Genomic DNA, 19,372 nt, shown 5'->3' on the forward strand with positions numbered 1-19,372 from the left:
TGGTATAGCTGGACTCCTAGCCAGGTTAAACTGGTATTAAAGGAAAAGTTCAACTAAAAATAAAAATCACTTATAGTTTACTCACTCTTAAGGTCCAAATATCACATAAAGTCATCATAAAAGTAATCCATACAACTCTAGTGGTTTAAGCAATGTCTTCTCAAGCGATCCAATTGGTTTTGGGTGAGAACAAACCACAATATAACTAATTTTTCACTGTAAATCTTGCCATTGCAGCATCAAGCACAATCATGATTTCAAACTTGATCACACTTAGTAGTGCTTGACTCATGCGCTGAGCACTAACTGTCACTATAGGAAGTGTAATCGAGCTTGTAATCACGATTGCCAAGGAAACTGATGTCAAGATTTAAAGTGAAAAGGGAATTAGATTTTGGTCTGTTCTCACCCAAAACCTATTGGATCGCTTCATAAGATATTTATTAAACCACTGGAGTTGAATGGATTACTTTTATGATGCCTTTATATGATTTTTGGACCTTCAGACATCTGGCTACCATTCACTTGCATTGTATGGACCTATAGAACTGAATTGTACTTCTAAACATATTTGTTTATGTTCAGCAGAAGAAAGAATTTTCATTTTTGGGTTAACTATCCCTTTAAGCTGGTATAGCTGGACTCCTTGCCTGGTTAAACTGGTATTAAGCTGGTATAGCTGGACTCACAGCCTGGTTAAACTGGTATTAAGCTGGTCTAGGTGGTCTTTCAGCCCGGCCAAGATGGTGCTCAGCGGGTCTATCTGGTCTCCCAGACTGGTCAAGGTGTTGTTCAGCTGGTTTATCAATTACCAAAAACCCCTCTAAAATCATCATAACAGACCAGCCAAAGGAGCTTTGTCAGGCTGGGAGACCAGTTAACCACCTAGGTTAAGCTGTTTTTCTTTAGCAATAGTGTTAATAATTATGACATTTTTGCAGAAACTATCCACCATCATTTCATGGTAACTTTTCTGAAACATGTCTCTAAATTACAAGATCAAAACTCCCAACATATCGTTTAGTTCAAGAAGACCAAGCCAGACCACTCACCTGAAGCTACTATGATTCCAGGGGCCGACTCTCTGCTGGCTATATTTCCAGAAGTGTAGGGGTTAGCTGATACGTGCAGGTGAAGATGCAGGGAGCAGTACGGCTAAAACCAACACAAACAAATCACCAACATGAAGCAGGCTCTCTAAATTGATTCAACCCCCAGTGTGTGGCCTGCACTAAACTGTCATGGTGCCTGGGATAGAATAAAATCCCATTAAAAATCCCATAACAGCAAAGCCTCATGACTTTTTCCCCTCCCAACATTAATTTTGATTGGAATAACCTTTAGTGACACAATTCTCATTATAAGCCTGGAAATGCCAATGGTAAGCACATGTTGCAAGGGTTGTTTAGAGGTTTATTAAAACTTTGACATTTTCTAACAAATAGCTCTGTAATGGATGGTGAAGGCAAGGCCAACAGTGGGACCGTTAATTAGTTGAGTTTATCAAAGGGTAATTATATGTTTGCATTTCAGGGGGCTTGTGGAGGCCAGTCACCGGGGATGGATAATATCTCCAAGGAATGACATATATGTCTCGTCATTTAAAAAGACAAGCAGCAGTGATTACGTCGATCTATTCCAAGCAGGTGCCCACAGGAACACACATTCTGTTTGCATATTATTGACTGCTTTTTCAATACAACAGAGCTATTGTACAAAACCTGATCTAATAAAAACATACAGTATGTAGCTATTTTTAAAGGAATACTTCACTAAAAAAATGAAGTGAAGCTCCACAATGGACAAAAAAATAAAAAAAATAAAATAAAAACAAAACAAAACAAAACAAATATTTGTAAATGTTTTTCTGTCAACATGCTCTGAATGAATGTATTTGGCAATTATGCTGCGCCTTGCTATTTTTACAGTATCTATCAAAGGAATGTTTAGTAGTAGGCCTCCATGTTTTTTAGATGCCATGTCAGGTTCAAAAGAATGACAACTTTTAAAAGTGCATGTTGAGACACCTTCTGTTATATGTGTAGCCAAGTGGAGAAATTTTATGTAATTTAACTCTAGTCATAAATTGGACGTGGCCCCTTTAAGAACCAGAATTTTGCGACACCGGAGTTTTGCAACACTTACTTTCTGGCACTCCTTCGTGTTGGAGATGCGAGAGCATGCATTGTGCAGGAGAGCTTCCAGTTTTGTTCATCAGTTCAAAATTATTATAAATTGCATTAAATATGTGTTCAGAAGAGTTGTATGTTAAAATTGAGTGTTTGTTATGGATCATTTTTGAAGGATGCATAAGGATTATATGTGTGGAATTTGACCACGTTTTGCATACAGTACATGCCAGGACTGGATATGTAAATTTAGAATTATTCATATCTTTTTAAATGATGACTAGACCAGAGTATTTTCCAATTAAGTGTAATACATGTTATATGTGAAAATATGTGTAATGAGAGCTTTATTGTTTAAATTGTTATACATGTCCTTAAAGCCTGGTTAGAAATTCATAAATGCTTTGAGTGATTTAAGCATATGTTAAATGCATACGATGCTTTGAGTGGTTTGAGCAAGTACTTAAGTGCATAGGATGCTGTGAATGATATAGGCATGTATTAATGTGATGTATGCTGAAGCACATGGGTAGGCTAATGCCCTGTTTGTATTTTCTTTTGACATTAGCCTCTACCATATTTAATTGTACCGTATTACTTTCCACTGATTTTCATTGTGTTGAAATTCACTGAAACATTTTTGCTCTCAGTTGGGACATTGTTCTTTTTGAGTAACATTTAAAAAATGTCAGAAAACTCCTGGATTGTAATCCAATTTTTCATTTTTCAAATAAATACAAAAACACAGTTTTATATTTTATTTATTTTTGTATTCTCTTTTTACGATATAGAAATCGACCATATTTTTTCTTTGTTTAATATGCATTGAACTGCGTCTAGCTTTTTTTTTTTGGCGCAAGAACACGTTCAGTCTGAACATCCCCTAACAGCGCCATCTTTTCTATGAGAGCTGTGGTGAATGGGATGATTTATGTTTAATAATAACTTCAATTTTTGTCTTTTTCTCACACAAAGCTATTGTATGGCTTCAGAAGGTTTGGAATATAGTGCATAGTAAGTGCACAAGTCTTCAGTGTAGTTTTTTTTTTTTTTTTGGAGCTTGACAGATAATAGTGACATTTCACTATGAACCATCACTGCAAGGAAAAGAGTTGTGTAAAGATTCTTCAATATTTCTCCTTTTGTATTACATGGAAAAATGGCAAAGGAAAAAAAACATGGGACATTTGGAACGACATGAGGGTGAGTGAACTATTCACTTAACGTTTGCTGTTCAAGTGTTAAAATTTGATGAGTTGAGTTGTGTTTTTTTTTTTTTTTTTTTTTTTTTTTCAGCTTCTGACAAGTCTCTTTCTCTCTTACCAGAATGCAATGGATGCTATTCCCTCTGAGATCACTTGAGGGAGCCTGAAGAAGCCTCCAGTCTCTGCCTTTGTTATAGGTTATATATGTCTTCACCTCATTATTTAGCTTCTTATTGGCCAGGAACATGCCTTTTATCCCTGCCACCTAAGAGAGAAGAGAACATAAACAAACACAGTAAAATAATGAGGACGAGATATAACACTAACAGACAGATCTGTACAGTTCCACCATTTCAACATTTCCTCCAATAGAATAACAGCTTGCAAAGGATTGTATCCCTGCTGAAACATCGTAAACCAGCCAAAGCTGGTCAGACTGGTTTTAGATCAGCTTGGACAGGCTGAGAGATCAGCTCACCCACCAGCTAAACCAGATGATAATCATTTTGGCCAGCGTGGCAGACCAGTTTAAGCCATCTAAAACTATCTTAGGCTGGATTAAATTCTCCCTGCATATCCTGTGGCACAATGGCTTTTAAAAAAACCTTACCAAGTGGACTTCAAAAAACCTCAGTATATGTGTAGCAGTTCCTGGTAAAATATATCTATTGGAGTGGAATATGAAAATGTAAGGGAATAAGAGGGTAACCCATGTCCATCCTCAGATGAAGTGACATATTTTTAGGGCCAGGAAGCACTGGAGTGGAGGAAAGGCAGTATAGGATGGGCCCTGGAGGGCACTCGCTATTCAATAATTGACAAATATTTCAATCTGGCCAACGGCTGAGATTTTAGCATATGTTACATGGAGGTGATGACCTCAATCAAGTCACTGGACTCCTCAGCCTATCCAAGGGCCAAATGTGGTTTTATAGGGGTTGCTATCATCAACAGTTTAATTATTTGATCAGGAGATAGCTTGACACTCGGTGGCCTCTGTTGGAATGCACGGTAGTGCGTGGTGTTCCATTTAAAAGTGTGTTCCATTTAAAACCCTAATCACTGGCTTCACTTCGGTGACACTGTCAGAACACTATTTGCACTATTACAAACCCTGTAAACTTACAATGCTCCTTAGCCCTGTCTGCTATCAAATTGCATGGTATGGCAAAGGTAATTTTAATGGGGGTTTTTTTCAAGACAGCCAGAAAAAAATAAAAATAATAATAATAATATTTGTCATATCCAACTCAAATCTGTAGATGTTTGTGTTCTGAACAGCATGGGAATTCATTAAAATATGATTTTTAAACATTTTTAGAAATCACAGCCAAAGCGACAGTGGTTAGAAATCCTAATTAAATTAGATTTTTGTAAATGCATTTTAGTCTGATAGTCTTATGGATCAAGGCTCTGGTCCAAAACCTTGTGAGCTGCCATAATGAAGCTTCATAAGTTAGTGATTTGGAACGCTCTTCATAGGCGGCAAGTCCGTGCGGCACACAAATTGAGCTCCTCACATGAAAGAAATAAGAGATCCAGCTCAATTGACTCCAAAAGAGTCTGACGTTTGCATGTTGCTAAGCTAACAACGCAACACTTCATTAAGCATTACAGTACATAACATACAAATATTTGTCATATTAGTTTTTTTATTTATTTATTTATTTTTTATTTCAACTGTTTATGTACTTTTTGGTATTTAATCAAATGCGAGTATCTACAGTGTGTCTGAAATCATTTATTTTTGCCCACATGTAGAATTCATTTAGTATTAAATGGTAAATGGTAAATGAGCAAACGATGCGAGTGAGTGGTTTCGGATATGTATATGCATAAATGTGCAAACAGTTGCCTGATGCGCCTTCATGAGTTCGGCAAAATGGCCAGGTGTCATGAATGGACATAAGCGGAGAAAAACAATTGTGGTTGCTCAAGTTATTATTATGGCAACTGATGTACTGGATATTGACGACAGTGTCTCAACAAAAGGATCACCATGCTTTAATATACAGTAATATGGCACAAAATCTGTTATCAAATTCAGACTGCATCCATGAATTCAAACTATAGTAACAGATTTACATCTACAGAGAACAAATTGCTTGATTTCAAGGTTCAAGGTTGATTTCAATGATGCAATGAAAACAATTAGCATTGCTATAATTTCAGTTAGCACCAAACTAATTTAGCATTAATTACAGTATTCAATTTGAACACCTTATGAGCATGGAACAGTGAATCAATGAACAGCACAGATTTGTACAATCTTTATCTGGTGGGGAGACTAAAGTGCATTGTTCAGCATTAGAGAGGTACCTCATATAGATCTATCATGACATTTCCCTCTGGACCCATACTGCTCATAACGTTCTCCAAAGCCAGTATGTAGTAAATTCCTCCGGGCTCGGACACATACAGGTTATAAGTGTCGTTCTGGTTCCACTCTTGAACTGCTGCCACCACCCGGTTCTCATCTGTACTGATCACATGCAGATCCTGGGACAAAGAATAAGACGTATATATCAGAAGACAGATCTATCTTATTCATTTGTGTTCAATGGGGGTCTTAGCAAACTTCCAAGGGGACTGCGTGATGATATTATTCTTTTTTTTTAAATACTTATATACTGTACTTATATACTTATATTTATTTTTTTTTTTTTTTTTTTTCACATTTTAGAATAATAGTAAAGTCATCACAACTATGGAATAATAGAAATGGAAATATGGGAATTATGTTGTGACTAAAAAAATCCAAAATAAATCAAAACTATGTTATATTTTAGCATCTTCAAAGTGGCCACACTTTGCCTAGAATTTGCAGACATGCACTCTTGGCATTTTCTCAATCAACTTCTTGAGGTATCACCCTGGGATGCTTTTTAAACAGTATTGAAGGAGTTCCCATCTATATGCTGGGCACTTATTGGCTGCTTTCCTTAATTATTCGGTCCAAGTCATCCATTTCCATTTTTGTAATTAAAAAAAATTAATATGTTGGCACAATTATATTTTTGTCTACAAAACTAATTTCAAACATTTAAGCATACACCTTCAGATCAAAATATTTTTAAGATCATGAGAAACATTTCAGGCAAGTGACCCCAAACTTTTGAACGGTAGTGTGTGTATATATATATATATGTGTGCATATAGATTATTTATAATAACTTATATTTTAATATTTACATTTTTATATTAATCTAAAAAATATTTGTATTAACTGTTTTTAATACTCTCATTTTTTTAAATAATATAAAGTTGCTAAAATGCTAAAAAACACCAATAAGGCCAACACTTTAACTGATATCATATTTCGCACTCTAATAAATATGCCCCACTTAGCTCCCAGCCAGACTTTTTTTTATTATTTGTTTTTATATATATATATATATATATATATATATATATATATATATATATATATATATATATATATATATATATATTTATGTATTTTTTGCAATTTCTCAAACTCACTGTTTTCTCATAAGCTACTCCAGACAGCAACCCTGAAATTGGCTCCCGCATGTATCATAAAGCAGACCTCTACTGTGTAGCGTGCAACCTTGGTAAACCACATGGATAATTTTAATGAAATGTCTGGAGTCACAAAATTTATTGCAAAAATTAATTTTAATCTTTGGACACTCCTAGTGTTTGTTTATAATAATAATAATAATTAAACAAACAAACAAAACAAAAAACAAAAAAGGTTGAAAACAAGCAGCTTTGTCAGAAACCCACTGCTGTATTATCATCAGTACTTGCTAAGGCAACTATGAGAACTATCATGATTTCTCATTTTTAGGGTTAGGGATTTAGTCAAATTAAACATTTACTAATTGAAGTTTTAAACTTTGGCATGCAACGTGCCGTGCACTGGTTGTGCTCCTGCTAGAATGATATCTCATATTGTGCAACTTGTTGAGAAGAGGTATGCTATCACTTTATTAAACAATTGGACCATGATTCTTGCTTGGCGGGTGATAACATGGACAAAAGGGTCACAAAAAACTTGCATTGAAGGAGGGACCCAAAATTTTGGGGTTGGCTCTATATATTAGTGTATTTTATGTGTACTGTATATTGTGCAGTTTATGTTTGAAGTTGTCACTGTTGTTTCACATTACATTATGCTTTGAAGTTAATGAACCTAAATTCTTATTCAGTACATTAGGATCGTGATTAACATTAAAAATGACTCGTATTTCATTTGCCTTGGAAGACTTGGAATATGAGTTGCAGGGACTACTTTTATGATACATTTGTGTCCTTTTAAAGTGAGTCATTATCAACTATCATTGTATTGAAAAAATGGGTCGGGATCTTCATTAATATTTTTTTTTAATTTTCTGTTTTGCATGAAAAAGAAAGTCATACAGGTTTGGAATGACATGAAGGTGAATTACAATTATGACAGAATTTTCATTTTTGGGAGAACTATTCCATTAATAATATAAGAGAAAATATGCTTTATCTGTTAAAACATTCCAGAGAGGACCAATACTGACCACAATGGGATTTTGTATTTTTATTTTTACTTTTTACAAGGCCATGTTGATATGTTTGAACATTTAACCACTCAGTTTTTTCTTCATCAAAATGAAAAAGTAGGCCAAAATCCAAAAACTTAAGTGTCTTTAATATTCAAAACATCAAAACACCTATCCATTCTCATTTGCATACTGTATATCAGAGGAGGATGACTTTAACCTTTAATATGAGTTCTGCCTGTAATCAAGTGAGATTGAATATGAATATGTCATTGCCAGGATGGCAGGGGGCAGCTGGAGAGCATTGGCGGTCTCACCAAGCTGAGCTGAATCCGATTAATAATCAGTATTAGACCACACTCTCACCTGCCTTGTTTTGCTCACAGCTCCGAACATAGGGTAAATATTCTTATTAACTTTAAATTGAGCTTGTCAGTTGTGCAAATGCAGCAAAACCACACGCTGGCACTTTGTGAATTTCATCTACCCCAGACTGTGCGATGGTTGCTGGGTCTCTTCTTTAAGGATTGAATATATTCAAAAATGAATATTTTGACATTATTTACTCACACTTGTGTTGTTACAAACCAATATGACTTTCTTCTGTGGAACACAAAAGGAGAAGCTTTAATGAATATCCCAGTCATCTTTTCAATGCAATGGCAATTGATAGTGGCTCAATTTTAAGCTTAAAAAAAGCACTGCAAAGTGGCACAAAATTACTCTATGTGACTTGTGCATTACATTCCAAGTCTTCTGAAGAAATCCAAAAGGTTTTGTTGAGAAACATGCAAGAATTTGGATTGTTTAGTGCTGCATTTCCATTTCTAGCAAAAACAATGCAAAGTTCTCATGTGAACGTGCAAAAGAGGTCAAGATTTTTACTGGATAGTGACTTAATTAAATGTTTGTTGTTTCACATCAAAACCGATCATATGGTTTCAGAAGACTTGGAATTTTTCGCACAAGTCACATGGACTAGTTTTATGATTCTTTTACATCCTTGTTGAAGCTTTTTGAAAGCAGTCACTATCCACTGTCATTGTACTGACACGATGGAGTGGAACATTCTTTAAAAAAATTTCTTTTGTGCTCTGCAGAAGACAGAAAGTCATATGGGTTTGAAACAACAAAAGGGTGAGTAAATGATGACAGAATTTAAATTCTTGGGTGAACTATCCCTTTAAGGAGTGCCGAAATCTTGATTGAATAAAACATTCTTAATTGTCATGCGAGTGCAACCAAATTTAAGCTTTGAATAATAAAACAACATCCTGAGAGGCGAGAGACCCGTGTAGCATCTGTGTCCCTGAATTCACTCACTCTGAAGTAAGAGCCTGCCAGATGTCGAAAAAAAAAAAAAAAAATCTAATTTTGTAAAGGTTTGAAGCTTCAAAGGCTAATATCGTGGGATGTGATGATCTAGGTCTGAAATAGCAATGTATGTTTACTCTGTCAGTGTGGCAGATTTTGACTTTGACTGTTGAGAATGTGTGAATGAGGTCCCTTTACCTTTGGAAGGGTGTATTTGGGAAGCTTCATGGGTGTAAACACATCTCGTCTGGATGACACATAGTAGATTGGCCGACCACCAGTTGACACCTTAGGTAATGGAGGGACCACAAATAGACAAGACAAGGACACTTTAGAAAGAAACAACATTGAGTTGTTCAAGGAAATTCAGTTAATATTGTTTGGCCACATCTAAAGGCTGCTATCGGCAACTTTACAATACACGATTCAAAACACTGTAATGCATTACAATATCTTAATTGGATCATGAATGAACCAGTGGAAAATAAACGAGAGAGACAGAATCAGTGTGATCAATCTCACTTGGTTTGCTTAACCTTTGTCCAGTACAGTGCCTCATTAACTCTGAATGTACTGAAAAATACTGGTTTCAGAGTCTACATTTATTTAAACGACCACATCTTTATAAATTGAAGTGTAGGAATTTATCGTTATAAGAATTTACATGGAAAGTACCAATATAATATTGTGAGGAACATTTTTTGATATTTATCAATATAATTCAGTACAGGCCTGCCACATTTATGCATTTGGCAAATACTTTTATCCAAAGCATTCATCTATACAGCGCAACAGCACCTGCCAGCTTTTTTTTAAAGCTTTTTTTTTTTTCTTCCATTCATTGTTTTCCATTGGAGTTTCATAAATTCCTTCATAAAAGGTTTTAAGCCAGGAACCAAACCAATCTGCTTCGAGGTGAATAACAACATTTCAAACTTTTTTTTTTTAAAGCAAAAAAGTATTTGAAAACAGGACATAAAGTCAAAGATACAATACTGTATACTTAGTATCTTTCATTAGGACATGAACTTCAACCCCTTGAAGCATTGTGAATGCCATAATTGAATTGAAAACTATGGAAAAATATAAAACTACTGATTTAAAGGTTTTTGTTTTTTTTTTAAATTATTATTCTAAATATAGATACAATATATTTAGATTTCTTTGCACAATATTCAAAAATGTGCAAAAACAATTAGTTTGAGAGTGTAGGGGGGCCAACTAAATTGGGTAATTCACAGTGCGGCATTGGGAGTGGCTGGTTGCTGCACCAGGGACCAAAAACAAAATGTTTTTTTCATTTCGGTTCGTTTAAGCAAAAACTGTATATTTTCATTCCGGTTCAGAAGTTCCACAGCCTCCTTTCCAAAAGGTTACCAGTTAGAACAAAATAAAAGGATGGTTAATAACATTCTTTTAAAAATGACAATACTCTGAGCTAAGGGGTGGGTGAAATACCAATTGCAGTGCTGCCAGATCTCGCAAGAGAAACAAGGAAAATGGTCTGGAAAAACAAGCCCAAAATATGCCACTTGCCTCACCAAAATAAGCAAAAATAAGCATTTATTTATTTATTTATTTATTTTCCCTGTGTGGTGGATTTACCGGCATAGCAATCATAACAAGCAGTTAATTAACAGTTAATTCTAATTTTATTTATATATCTGCTTCTCAGTCAAAACAGTAGCATCAAATCTGTATTAATGCATCATATCTAACAATAATTCGGTGAAGACTTGGAAACAACTGAGAAATGTTCTTTTTACCTCTAATAATGTTTTCTTTTTACCTGGATTAGCTGTGCATGTATGTGTAGTAATTATACATGGTTGTTAAAAAGGTCTTCATTCAGAGAATGCGACATCCACAAAGGGCGAAAAGGCAAAAAAAAAAAAATGTGTAATGCAACAGTTTCTTTCAGGATCAAAGCACAAGTTTCATTTATTCAGGCAACATGAAGTTGTGTAGTTCCAAAAATATACTATGATAAACCCTTTGGCCTTTGGTTTCGAGAAAAGATTATTGGAACAAAATTAACCAGTTATAACCATTTCCAGCATTTAAAAATAAAATGTTCTCTCTGGAACAATTGAAAATCACTTTGTTCCAGTTTTCGGTTACGTTCTGCTTAAAACTGCGTTTCTTTTCAGTTTTCGTTTTCATTCCGTGAACCGTTTTTAGTCCCTGCGCTGCTAACAGCTTGTGTTTTCTGATTGGTAGAGCGTTTTCCTTCAGGTTCATGGGTAGTATAGTTGTTCACCAGAAATTACACTATTAAACACAATTTAAAAAATAAAAAATAAAAAATAAGATGAAATATAAATTTTTTTAGGAGAAAATTAATGGGATTTTTGCTTCCAGAACACAACCATTGCACTCTATTGCCAGTGTATAATTTCTGTGCGATTCGAACACAGATCTTATGGTTGCAAGCATCATGCTCTACCAGTTGAGCTGCAGTAACATATTATCTACAGCATAATTTCAACACTATTCATTATACTGTATGCACACATACAGTGTGCATAAATGAGTTTTCCTTGTTCCTAAAATTGATGATGTTTCTGAATTCCCCTAACAATTTAACCAGTCAAAATTAATTCACCTGATTAACTTATATGTTTTATGTAATAGTATTTCATAAAGTATTTCCCCAGGTGTTTGGTAGCCTCAAAGATTTCTGTTTTCCTGAAACTTACTCACCTGGACAAACACATACTCATCTTGGACCACTAGGGAGTTGGGGTCAATGAATCCAGGAAACGGTTTGCCCTTGTTAGCATCTGTGCAGTTCTGAAGTTTGCATGTGACATAAAGAGCCTCTGAAACAACAAAAGGTCTTTCTGGAAAATCTGAATGTTATTTGGACAAATGACACAAACAGTTGCTGGTCTACTGGAATTTTACCATGCCCTGAGCCAACAAACAGACGACAGGATATTAAGAGCAATGAAGAGATGATGCCTTTTCATCTTTTCTTGAGTTGAAAGAGAGACCGGGGGGCAATGCTAACACAGTAAATTTCTTCAGTTGGAAACAAGTTAGACTGATGATACTTTCTCAGCACATGCTCAGTACAGTTGACTCCCTGCCTCAGAAAAAGAAGTGTGACTGTTTAGCTTTGTGAGAAATTATCAACAAAAATGATTTTGGCCTATAAAAGTGATGTTGGATGTCTGATATTTGTCTTCTGCTGTCTAAAATTGTGATGCAAACATTTTAAATGGCGTTAGCATTTACAACACAGAGACAAAAATATTTGTATTAAAAGTGATTTTGAAAGTCTAGTACGTTTCTTTGGCTGGCTAAAGTTTTGATGCAAACTTTTTAAACATCTATTTAATCCCTAGGTTGTTGGTGAGACGTTAACATTACTGACAGATGCTAACACTTTAACCGGTGTTAGCATCTACAACACCAAAAAAATGATTTAGGGGTATAAAAGTGATTTTGAATGTCTAATACTTTTCTTGGGCTGTCTAAATGTTTGATGGAAACTTTTTAAACATCTATTTAATCTCTAGGTTGTTGGTGAGACATTAAAATTATTGACGGATGCTAACACTTTAACCAGTGTTAGCATCTTCAACACCAAAAAATTATTTAGGGGTGTAAAAGTGATTTTGGATGTCTAGTACTTTTCTCCTGTTGTCTAAATTTTGATGGAAACATTTTAAACATCTATTTAATCTCTAGGTTGTTGGTGAGATGTTAACACACTGACAGATGCTAACACTTTAACCAGTATTAGCATCTACAACACACACAAACACACACAAAAAAAAAAAAAAAAAAAATATATATATATATATATATATATATATATATATATATATATATATATATATATATATATATATATATATATTATAATAATAATTTTGGGGGTATAACAGCAATTGGACATCTACTTTTCTTCTGTTGTCTAAAGTTGTCATGAAAAAGTTTTAAACATATCTATATGATATCTAGGTTGTTATTTAGAAACTAACAAGACTGAGAATTGCTAGAACTTTAATCTGCTGTTTATAATTTTAAAGCAGATGTTTTAAACATCTATTTAATTTTTGTTGGTAAGATGTTAACATGACTGACAGATGCTAACACTTTAACCGGTGTTAGCATTTAAAAGAAAAAAAAAATAAATGATTAAGGGGTATAAAAGGGATTATGGATGTCTAGTACTTTTTTTTCTTCTGCTGTCTAAAGTGTTGATGCAAACATTTTAAACATCTATTAATCTCTAGGTTCTTTGTTAGATATCAACATGACTAAGAGATACTACAGCAGCATTTCAACAGCAGGTAGTACCATCTACAACACACACACAATAAAAGCTCAACTTCTTAAGGGATCATGTAGAATTGGCAACAGGCAAATGGGTTCAATGGACAAAAGACCAAATCAATTTAGCTGAACGTTGCTTCGTTATTTTTAATTAATACTGACAGGAACACTGCTGTTAAATCGAATGGATGTCCATGGGCATCCAATAGATATTGTGCATGTTGATGATGTGTAGGGGAGGGCAGGGATAGTTGTAATTCTCAATAAATGTTACATCAGTAATTGATTACGTTAGGAATAATTGACGATGGACTGTGCAGCGGAGTGACCGTTGCACCTTGGGTGTGCATTATTTTTCAACAATTCAACAGGCCGGAGTCAATTATTCCGCTTATACAATGGTTACCACACCTTAAGACATCGTTCAGGGTTTTATCTCAAGACATTTTCTGGCTTTCGTCCCTAAAACGCACTTGTGAGTGGAACTACTTTCTTCCGCCACAGATTCAGCATCTTTAATACAGCTCAAGCCTTCGTTGCTAATTCAAAAACGTCATGTTAGAACCAGCAACGGAGGATGTGCTGCTTTTCTCTCTCTCTCTCTCTCTCTCTCTCTCTCTCTCTCTCTCTCTCTCTCTCTCTCTCTCTCGTGTGTGTGTGTGTGTGTGTGTGTGTAAGCGAAACGGGGGGCGGGGGTAGCGTGGTGCTTTCCACTACAGCTATGTGAGGCTGATTAGGGCGAAATATATTGAAACATTAAATGTTGTTTCAGATAATAGAAATTGTTGTATTGATCAAGTGGCGGGGGTGTGGCTCTATTTGTCGGTCGCAACTCGAGTCTCAGTGCGTGTGTGCGTGTGTGTGAGTGTGTGTAAGTGCAGGGGAGACGAAGGAGCACGAGGGCTCTTTTTAACCAAAATTGAAATAAATGTAGGATATTTTAGACACTGTTTGATGTTCTTAACCAATTTACTTTAACCAATGACTTTGTTTATATGGTTATTTTGTTGTGGTAGCCTGTAGGGCTCTTTGAAATAACTTAAATAATTTGGCGAAGTGACTATGGAACCATTATGCGGTCAAGACCTGGAGCTACTTTATAGCCATGCGTTTACTTAAAAAATAGTTGCACACCTTAGAACGTCCGTGAACCAATCAGAATCAAGCATTCAACAGACCCGTGGTATAAATGCACGTTCAATCTTCGGAATCTTTCCAAATTAACAAATCATTTCAGTGATGATCGACATATATAGGCTACTTTGTATGTTCTGAGAGAAGTAAAAATCTCTTATGTAATTTTTGGTTTTGGGGTAGTAATTTTATTTACAATAAATCAGCAATATTACTATCTGTATGTGTAACTATTCAAATCAGTAAGTGTGCCGTTTACTGTGTTTGAAATATAGCTTGTTGAAATACAATTAAAGCACATCCAGGTACAGTGGTCAGACTTACGGGTTTCCGAGATGCTGGTCTCAAGGTGAATCAGGCCAGGCTCTTTATCAAGGCCCGTTTTCGACCTGCAGACCCCAAAAGGAAATAAGAAAAAAAAAAAATAAAGAAAAAAAAAAACACTGAAAACAATGATTTCTTAAGCTTTGAACAAAACCACATTTGTGTTTTCATACAACAATAAATCGGGCCTAACAAGGGCATTAATTCTTTTGTTCACTAAAAGATCCACGTTAGCTTCCCAACAGAGTGATCCAGGTTAAATCAGGAAAGTACCCTCAGAAAACCCTGTCCTGTTAAGCCCAATTTCCATCTTTCATCTTTCTGTTCTCTGACAGAAGCAAAGAGCATATCCTGACATCATTAAAACTAGGCCCTTCTCATTTGCTTCTCAAGAACACCCACAGGCAGTGCGAATAGCTCTCTCCCTTTTTATAGTGTAGAAAAAAAAATCATTGTTGCATGAAATATTTATTTGAGGCTGAGAAATCAGAGAGAGCTGCTCCAGCACGAAAAGCAGAAGCAGACTGTCTCAAGACTATATTATGACACTTATTGGAAGTATTGACGCTTTCCCAAATATAGCATCTCTTTGCTTGCTCTGGGTCGACTTTAAAGAAATGTTCCGGCTAGGTTCAATGTAAGTTAAGCTTAATCAACAACATTTGTGGCATAATGCTAATTGCAACAAAAAAAATAAAGTTGAATCATCCCTTGATTAATAAAAGAGAAAGAGAGAGAGAGAGAGAGAGAGAGAGAGAGAGAGAGAGAGAGAGAGAGAGAGAGAGAGAGAGAGAGAGATTAATTGCGTTTACAGAAAGGAACTTACAATGGAAGTGAACGGGGCCAGTCCATAAACATTAATACACACTATATCAAAGTTATTTCCACAACACCCCAATTCGATCACACTAAAATCATTTTACACGTAATATGTTTACATCTTGTGGCTATACTTTTGAAACAGTGTGTTTTTGAATGATTATGGACTGACCACATTCACTTCCATTTTTTTTTTTTTTTTTTTTTTATAATTTTTTTTTATTAATGAGACACAAAATACATTTTTGTGGTAATCAAAATTATGCCACAAATGCTATTGATTGAGCTTATTTATTTTGTATTGAACCCGGGAAATTCCTTTACTATTTTAAAGACAGAGGGGCAAATTCTATAAACCGTTGCAGCACTTTTGCATGGAATATTTCAGCACCAAATCTGCGTCTTATTTACTAAGATTTACTTTTATTTTATTTATTTTTATACCTGCCTGCTTTTGTAAATTAGACTTACTCTACACTGCATCTTATTCACAAAAGTCAGTGGTATATGCCTGGTGCAATTAAAGCTGTGCTATTACTGCCTGTGGAAAATAAGCGGGAAACAGAATTTTGTATAAAAGAGAATTTTGCGTACATTTTTTATCGATCATGCCAGCAGTAATTTTTTTAAATGAGAATAAAATAGTGGAGAAGAGTGTTATAACCAGGTATATATCCAGATCTGCAGTGTAGTGCCCGACCGATATATCGGTATCTGTGTATATGTTTACCGATATGCGCCGATATGAAAACTTTTTATCAGAACATATAATGCAGAAAACAATGCTTTAAAATTGGTGTCATAGCGTAGTTTGTCCAGTAGAGTAAATAAAGTTAATAAACAATGACCCCATCATTTTTTCTTTTCAATATTACTAATATAACGTTAACCCTGTCCCTGACAACCATGTCACTCATGTCTGTTTGCTGTTAGCCAGCTATAGTTTGTCAGTGCAGTAAGTATCAAATCAGAGCATCTTTTTGCAGCTCAGCAGACAACGGTGCGGTGGTGGATTGTGTCTGTTGAGTGTTGATTTCACGCTATGTTATTACCTAGTTGTGAGACACAATGCTGGAAAGTAAATAAACAATGTCCATCTTTTACTCTCCGTGACAACGAGCTTATAGCTAACTAGCTAATCACATAGCTAATTTCATTGTTGTCAGCTGATTGGAAGCTAATGAGTAAACATGTGTAAGACAGCTTCACAACCAGCGGTAAGGAGAACACAGGGAAGCAAGTTTTTCCTGGCTCAGGTAGGACTTTTAATAGGCCACTTCAGTGCTTTACAACTTCACAAACTCGTCAGCTTCACAGGCACATAGGCATTTAACACATCAGCTTCATAAACACGTAGTCACTTAAACACATCAGCTTCATAAACATAACAGGTTAAACACTTCAGCTTCAGGAGCACCGTGGCCTTCTTTGTGCCAGACTCTCTCACCCTCTCTACTGGTGGTGTGGCTGCTTATATGCTGCTCTCCCCATGCTCGCTGGAATTAGAGACAGGTGTTACACATAATCTAGCTCAGGTGCAAGCGCCCTTACTGCTTTCTCTCTGCTCGACCACGCCCCTGCTGCCACAACATGTATTCATCAAACTGTTTTGTTCAGGATTCACAGTTTGGTACCCCCTTCAACTGAACAATTCCAGTCTTTGCATTTACAAAATGTAATATCTAAAATGGTTTTCCATCGTTGAAAGTTTCCCCTGAACTTGTATAGCAGAAACGGCTGCCACTGTTTATCTTGACTCGGCAGTATTAATATAGTCAGCATTTGACTGATACTAAACAGTAATACTGATGTTTATTTACCAATTTATTTTATTTTTATTTATTCTTTATTTTAATGGTCAGCATTTGACTGATACTAAACAGTACTGATGTTTATTTAGCTAGTTTATTTTTATTCTTTATTTTAATGGTCAGCAATTGACTTATACTAAACCTACAGTACTGATGTTTATTTAGCTATTTATTGTATTTTTATTTATTCTTTATTTAAATGGTCAGCAATTGACTTATTTTCTCAGTGTTCATTTTTAGAATTTGTTGACAATGTATAATAATAATGTCAAATATTCTTTGATAAAAATATTTGTTTAAGAAAGCAGCCTTCTGAGTACCTTTGCATAGTCATATCGGTGCAAAATCAGTGAAAAATCCACATAGAAATGGTCTGTTTTCATTACAGCTCAAAAATTAACTATATTGGCCACCATATCAGTAATCGCTGAATTTTCCTTCTCTAAAATCGGTATCGGTCTAAAAAGTTCTAGTGCAGTGTAGTCAAGCACATTTTAAATATTTAAAGAGCCAGTTCAGGTGTTTGGATCGCAGTGGTGGAGCGATGCTGTACAGTCCCAGATAAGTAGGTAGATTGCGGTAGTTTGCTGCATTAAATTGTGTTCAACACTAATTTTTTGGCATGGTTGCACTTTAGTGAATTCCATTAGTGAATCAGGTGCTAAAATAAGGCAGACAGTGCATACAAATAAATGCCGCTATTAGCTTGTGCAATCCCTTATTAGTGAATTCCCCCCAGCTTGTTCAGGTAACTTTCAGTTATATCCTGACAATCTAACATTATCCTACAACCTTCCTCGTTTCAAAAGAATGGTTAATTTTCAAACATCCACAAGAACCTGTCTAGGGTTTTGATTTCAGATCAATGGTAAAGGTAGAGTTTTGACCTGTCCAATTCCATCTAGAGTCTAAATCTGTGCAGGTATTAGACAAGAATAGAGCCCAATAAGATCACAGTTCCTTTGAAGCACTGACAGGTACAAAAATCCATTTTATCCAACCACAGCTCTGTTTCAATCATCTCTCAAGTCACCCTGGTGGTGTAACTCATCAAACAGTACAATCTTATTTCACATAGTCAATAACTATACATTTGAAAGGGCTATAATTCTCATCTCTCTTTGGATAATAAGACTCTATATGCGAGAGTTCATAGAGGGGAACTTGTGAGGATAGATCATTACCGGTCTAAAAATAACGGTTCTCCAGGCTCACTCTCTGATGTCTTCGCTCTGTCCCACTTCGACTGTGCTTATGCAAAACCGCAATACAACAGTGTTCTCAAAAACGAAACCCTGGTCCTAAATGACTGAATCTGGTTGGCAATTTGGGAAGGGACTATCTGTTTGTACAACCAACACAAGACAGGGGGAGTTTTTTGGTGTCTGTTTGAAAACAGTGATTATTTTTGCAATTACATTTGGTGACGCTAGTGGCACAGCATTATCATTTTAAGTTATTGTCCTTACTTTTTCTGTGTCACAACCATGTCAACTCTGTCACTCAAATTGCCAAGAAATTATTGGGGATTTTTAAGGGATGTTCTTTTAACAGCTAGTATTACCATAAAAAATAAAAATAAAAAAAAAAAAAAAAACTCTCCTGCATTTAACACATATACACTAAAATGTGACATGAGAGTACACATTGTTTTAAAAAAAAAAAAACATCTGATGGTGTTGATGCATATTAAGAATAGAATTTATCCAAATAATTCCTTGTACTATTGCTATTAATTAATTAAATTGATTTATTTCCACTACTGTAGCATTTTGTTGAAACCGGCTAAATAAAGTTGTCAGAGAAAACAATTAATCTGCTTTTAAAATGCTTTTCGGTTTATTCCAGTT

At 35.3% G+C, this 19,372-nt stretch overlaps 1 protein-coding gene across 1 annotated transcript in view; it reads right to left on the reverse strand.

The window, feature by feature from the left end:
- LOC127445324 (VPS10 domain-containing receptor SorCS1-like) overlaps nucleotides 1-19,372 on the reverse strand; it is a 239,462-nt gene that overhangs the window by 39,656 nt on the left and 180,434 nt on the right. Inside the window, exons 6-11 of the mRNA XM_051705325.1 lie at nucleotides 14,893-14,957; nucleotides 11,851-11,969; nucleotides 9,346-9,435; nucleotides 5,654-5,833; nucleotides 3,453-3,599; nucleotides 1,053-1,155 (exon numbers count right to left, since the gene is read on the reverse strand). Of these exons, the coding sequence (XP_051561285.1) occupies nucleotides 1,053-1,155; nucleotides 3,453-3,599; nucleotides 5,654-5,833; nucleotides 9,346-9,435; nucleotides 11,851-11,969; nucleotides 14,893-14,957 (704 nt within the window). The remainder of the gene's footprint in view (nucleotides 1-1,052; nucleotides 1,156-3,452; nucleotides 3,600-5,653; nucleotides 5,834-9,345; nucleotides 9,436-11,850; nucleotides 11,970-14,892; nucleotides 14,958-19,372) is intronic.

Source organism: Myxocyprinus asiaticus, chromosome 8 (genome assembly GCF_019703515.2).
Source record: "Myxocyprinus asiaticus isolate MX2 ecotype Aquarium Trade chromosome 8, UBuf_Myxa_2, whole genome shotgun sequence".
Classification (NCBI taxonomy): Eukaryota; Metazoa; Chordata; class Actinopteri; order Cypriniformes; family Catostomidae; genus Myxocyprinus; species Myxocyprinus asiaticus.